Source organism: Chenopodium quinoa, unplaced genomic scaffold (genome assembly GCF_001683475.1).
Source record: "Chenopodium quinoa cultivar QQ74 unplaced genomic scaffold, ASM168347v1, whole genome shotgun sequence".
Taxonomy (NCBI): domain Eukaryota; kingdom Viridiplantae; phylum Streptophyta; class Magnoliopsida; order Caryophyllales; family Amaranthaceae; genus Chenopodium; species Chenopodium quinoa.
In genome coordinates this window covers 1,919,023-1,923,485 of record NW_018742238.1, presented here as the reverse complement: position 1 = coordinate 1,923,485, position 4,463 = coordinate 1,919,023, and the positions used below count along the sequence as shown (strand labels likewise).

Here is a 4,463-nt window from a genome sequence, read left to right as displayed (position 1 = left end):
CAAAACATAATAGTAATGTCTCACTCAATTTCTTTGTCGTTATTTTCAAGCCAAAAATTTTTGTAGAAGGAAGAGATCTTTAGAAACTGATGATAAACGGTGGCCGAAGACAATGATATGCTTGATAGCGTTGAAAAAAAGAAATGAATATACCAGCTTAGAGAATAAATAACGTAAATGTCACAAGATTGTTTATGAGAGAGAGTCAATTATTACTCCGTACTAAAATACTCTAAGTACACCTAAAGTAAAGTATATGGTGTATCCAAGTGTATATACGGGTTGCATATCATTTAGTTAGTAATTGAGAATGTGAGCAAATAAGTTTAATATTGATATGGATTAACAAAATTTTTATCACTAGTTACATAACATAGTCCTGAAAACTACGAAAAACAGAAAAATATAAGTATACCAAACATATAAAGAAAGGAAAAAAACCACAAAAATTATGGTGTCATGCCGCGAGTCTTAATCATCTTCTAAGCTTCATTATTAGGAGTCTCTTTTATGATACCGAGATCATAACCAACGTTTGCATCATCTCTAATTGTGTTTACTGTGGAGTCTGGTGATTCAATAATTGGTAAAATTTGCTCTTTTTCTTTTTCATCTTTGCTTTTCCCCCATATCACTATGTACAAACCCGTAACTATTACAATTGCTCCGGCTATCCTGCAATAAGAAAATTCTTACAAGATTAAATACACAAAAGAATTAAGGTATCTTAATAAAAGATATAGATTTGAAAATTTTAAATAAATTGTGTGTTTTTTTTTTTTGGCAATGATTGAACTAAAATATCACAATTATTAAGAGCATTATAGAAACGTTAATAAAGTTTATTTTGGTAATAAGAAAAAGTGAAGTGTATACTAGGATATCCTGAAATGAGACTAAACATATGATTGATGACATTGCTAGAATATTCTATATTCTATACTTAATTTTATCTTGTATGCTTTTCCAAAACAAATTAATTTTGTTGGCACAAAATGTCAAAATCCATTAACTTTTGTTTGTTATACTTACAAAAATAAAATAAATATAAAAAATCAATACCTCCCCAAAGTGAGTTGTTCAGCTAGAACAAAGGAGCCAAGGAAGGCGACGATAACCATACTTAAAGGATTAAAAGCGGTCACAAAAACCGGTCCTTTTTCCTTCATTATTTTCCCTTGTAAATAAAATCCAATTCCTGAACAAATAACCCCCTGCAAATATATAAAATTGCAAACAACTCATCATTTCAATGCCCTAATTATGTATACATACTAGATAAAGTTATCACATTGCTAGTTCAAAAAATGTTATCACCGTGACAATTAAATCTAAACCAGGAAGTGAGAATTTACGTAAAATTAAATGTTACGTACACTGTAGATATAGGCAAATAACTTGGAATCCCAATGAAGTGCCCAAATGGAAGTGTTTCGTTCGGCAAAAAAAGCTACAAGAGTACCTTCTATTGCACCCGCAAAACACATCAATGCCGTTAGGGACATCTCTGCTGGGTATGATTTCAATGTTATAGCCTAACACAATAACAAACAATAGCCCATGTGAGAATTTGTAATGTAACATATAAAAAACCCACATGAAATATATGTGAAATATATTATTCCCTAAATTAGTTTAAAAAAATAAAAATAAAAATCTCATTGGTAGCCAACAAGTTTTGCTAATTATCTTTGGTGGCCAAAAACTTTTTAAATTATCTAAATTAGCCATATAATATTGTAACTTAATTAATTATAACATTATAAGCCACTTTTAAGACTGATAAGTAACTATGGTTAATTTAAGTGTAATTAACACAATTACTATTACACCCTTACTTATTACTTTCCCTCCAAACTATAACAATCCTTTTTCCTCCAAAATCATTTTCCCTTCTTTATATAACCCTAAATCAGAGAAAACCCATTCATCTTCTCCGCCATTTTTATACTACTCCGCATTCTCATGGCTTCATCTCATAGTTTACCAGCAAGAAAGATTACCAAAGATTATAACATCAAGTATGTCAGGTTATTACAATTCAAAGCTATCATATGCCATCACAAAACAGAGCACATTAAATTCAAGAACACGAAAACAATTAACTCAATTGAAAACTTAGGGCACATAATATTTACGCAATAAAGATAGGATCTTTATTTGCAAATTCAACCACAACCCAGACTCGTCCATCGAATCCAATCACAACCCAGAATTTTGTAAACTCCAATGGTTGAAAAAAAAACCCCAATTCTACTCCACCTTTGTCGCAAATTCAGAATTAATTAATCTCGAACTCTAGCTCTAAGGTCGAAGAATTGAAAGGTAAAAGATGGTGTTTGAATTTCGAATTATGGTGGAGATGGATGGTTTCTGAATATGAGTAAATGAAAGTGTTTTTGTAGTGGGAGAGAGAGAAGGAGAGTTGATACGTATTGAGAGCATTCATCACTTTTACAATACGTAATGATGGTAACTTTTTTTTTTTAAAAAAAAAATTGAAAATTAACCGTATATAGGTTAACCATAGTTACTTATTAGTCTTAAAAGTGGCTAACAATGGTCTATAATGTCATAATTAATTAAGTTACATTATGATATGGCTAATCTAGATAATTTTAAAAGTTTTTTGCTACCAAAGGTAATTAGCAAAACTTGATGGCTACCAATGAGAATTTCCAAAAAAAAAAAAAAATATGCAACATATGCCATTGTTTTTCTTACTGCTACCTATAATCCGAAGTTTAGTAGTAAAAGTGAGGATGTTCTTTATACGGAGTAACTAATAGCTAGATAATAATTGTTCAAACATACTAACTTAAAATTGTTTTTTAATTTAAAAACGGCTTGAAATAGGAATTATTTTGAGTTAACACAAATCCAAAATTAGAATTTTAATAAAATCTTTTAAAGTTTGGAATATTCCTATGGCGGGTTTGTGAATATAACCTAAATCGGATTTATTTTGAGTCAACAATGATCCGAATTAGTTACATAATTAAGATTGTTTTAAGTTGGGATTATTCGGTGATCCCTATAGCAGGTTTGTGATTATTATACATGAAGTATAAAAAATGGATGCTTACTTGTAGAATAACAAAGCCTGCCCAACCCATACAACCAGAAGTGATCATAAGAGCACCCTTAATAGGATCTTGATGATAAACAGTCTTAACAACATGATGATTGTAACTTCCGTTATTCCATGGCATTTTAAGCCCTGGACCTTTAACAAGAGTCATTATTGTTGCACCTCCAATCGTCACTATCGTTCCACCCACCTTCGCTAAACTTTGAACTTTCTTATTCACTACTTCGAGCCTATTGAAAATATGCATTGTGTTTAATAATATCATAGTATATGGAGAGCGTACATATAAAATTTAGATATAATATACATGTTGTGTTTGTACCTAAAAATCCAGGCTAGTAGAAACGTTAGGGCTGGGACGGTGTTGCTTAATGCACTAACAAATGTAGCTGTTGTGTACTTCATCCCCGCATAGTAGAGGTTTTGATCAATTACTGGCCTGCACCAAAATATTCCGATTTAATAAACTACATATACACTAGGGAATTCTATCTAGCGACCATGTGTTTTCAACATTTTTCATTTGGGGTATGTAGTTCCTTATTCTCTAACGAGAAAGTTAGGAAACGGAGGGAGTACTTACTTAGCTGATTGATCCACGTACAAAAGAGCTTCCTTGCAAAATATTATTATGACCACGAAATAATTTAAATACTTCATGATCGATTTCCATTTACTAATAAAAAGTGTATAGAAATACTTACTCTAGCAAACCAAGACCTAGAATCTTGATGAAAATGGAGAGGGTCATTTGCGGCCTTACCTTCCTGCATAAGAAATCACACAATAAGTTACAACTCTTTCTCCTAGCATAGTATAATATAGTTTTAGAAGTAGGTGTAACACGAACATATGGTACGTAGTCACGTACGTACCTTTCGAGTACAAAGGCGAATGGAGAGATGACAATGGCGGCAACAGCTTGCCTATAAACAACGAACGAGTAATTACTCATTCCATTGTTAAGGGCAGACTTAGCTATTATAGCTAGCCCGGCGATCCCAAATTGCATAAAGATGACGGCTACGTACGGTCTAGCTCGACTCCAAATCTTTGCCATAGATGCCATTGTTGTGAAATCACTATATATATTTTTTCTCTTTTCTCTCCTTAGTGATTTCAGCTAGTACGTAAATGGCATTAAGCCATGCAAAATATGCACCTATTTATAATATAGGAACTTTAAAGTTTGGGTGCATGAAAATATGAAAGTCTAAGAAAAATATTACACGGCTTCGAGTTTTCGAATCCTAGGGATTCCACTAATTTAATTAATTGAAGATTATCTAATTAATTAATTACTAATCAAGTTCCCACCATTTTATTTTATTGTTTGTGTTTTTTTGTTTTTTTGGTTGGAAAAACGTTGTAA

At 31.7% G+C, this 4,463-nt stretch overlaps 1 protein-coding gene across 1 annotated transcript; it reads right to left on the bottom strand.

The window, feature by feature from the left end:
* Positions 1-314: 314 nt before the first annotated feature.
* LOC110735403 (WAT1-related protein At2g39510-like) lies at positions 315-4,259 on the bottom strand. Its single transcript, XM_021915599.1, has 7 exons — positions 3,967-4,259; positions 3,796-3,858; positions 3,414-3,530; positions 3,087-3,321; positions 1,377-1,535; positions 1,063-1,214; positions 315-675 (listed from the first exon to the last, which is right to left on the bottom strand). Exons 1-7 carry the CDS (start codon positions 4,158-4,160, stop codon positions 483-485), a joined length of 1,113 nt encoding a protein of 370 aa, XP_021771291.1. The 5' UTR covers positions 4,161-4,259; the 3' UTR covers positions 315-482.
* Positions 4,260-4,463: the final 204 nt, after the last annotated feature.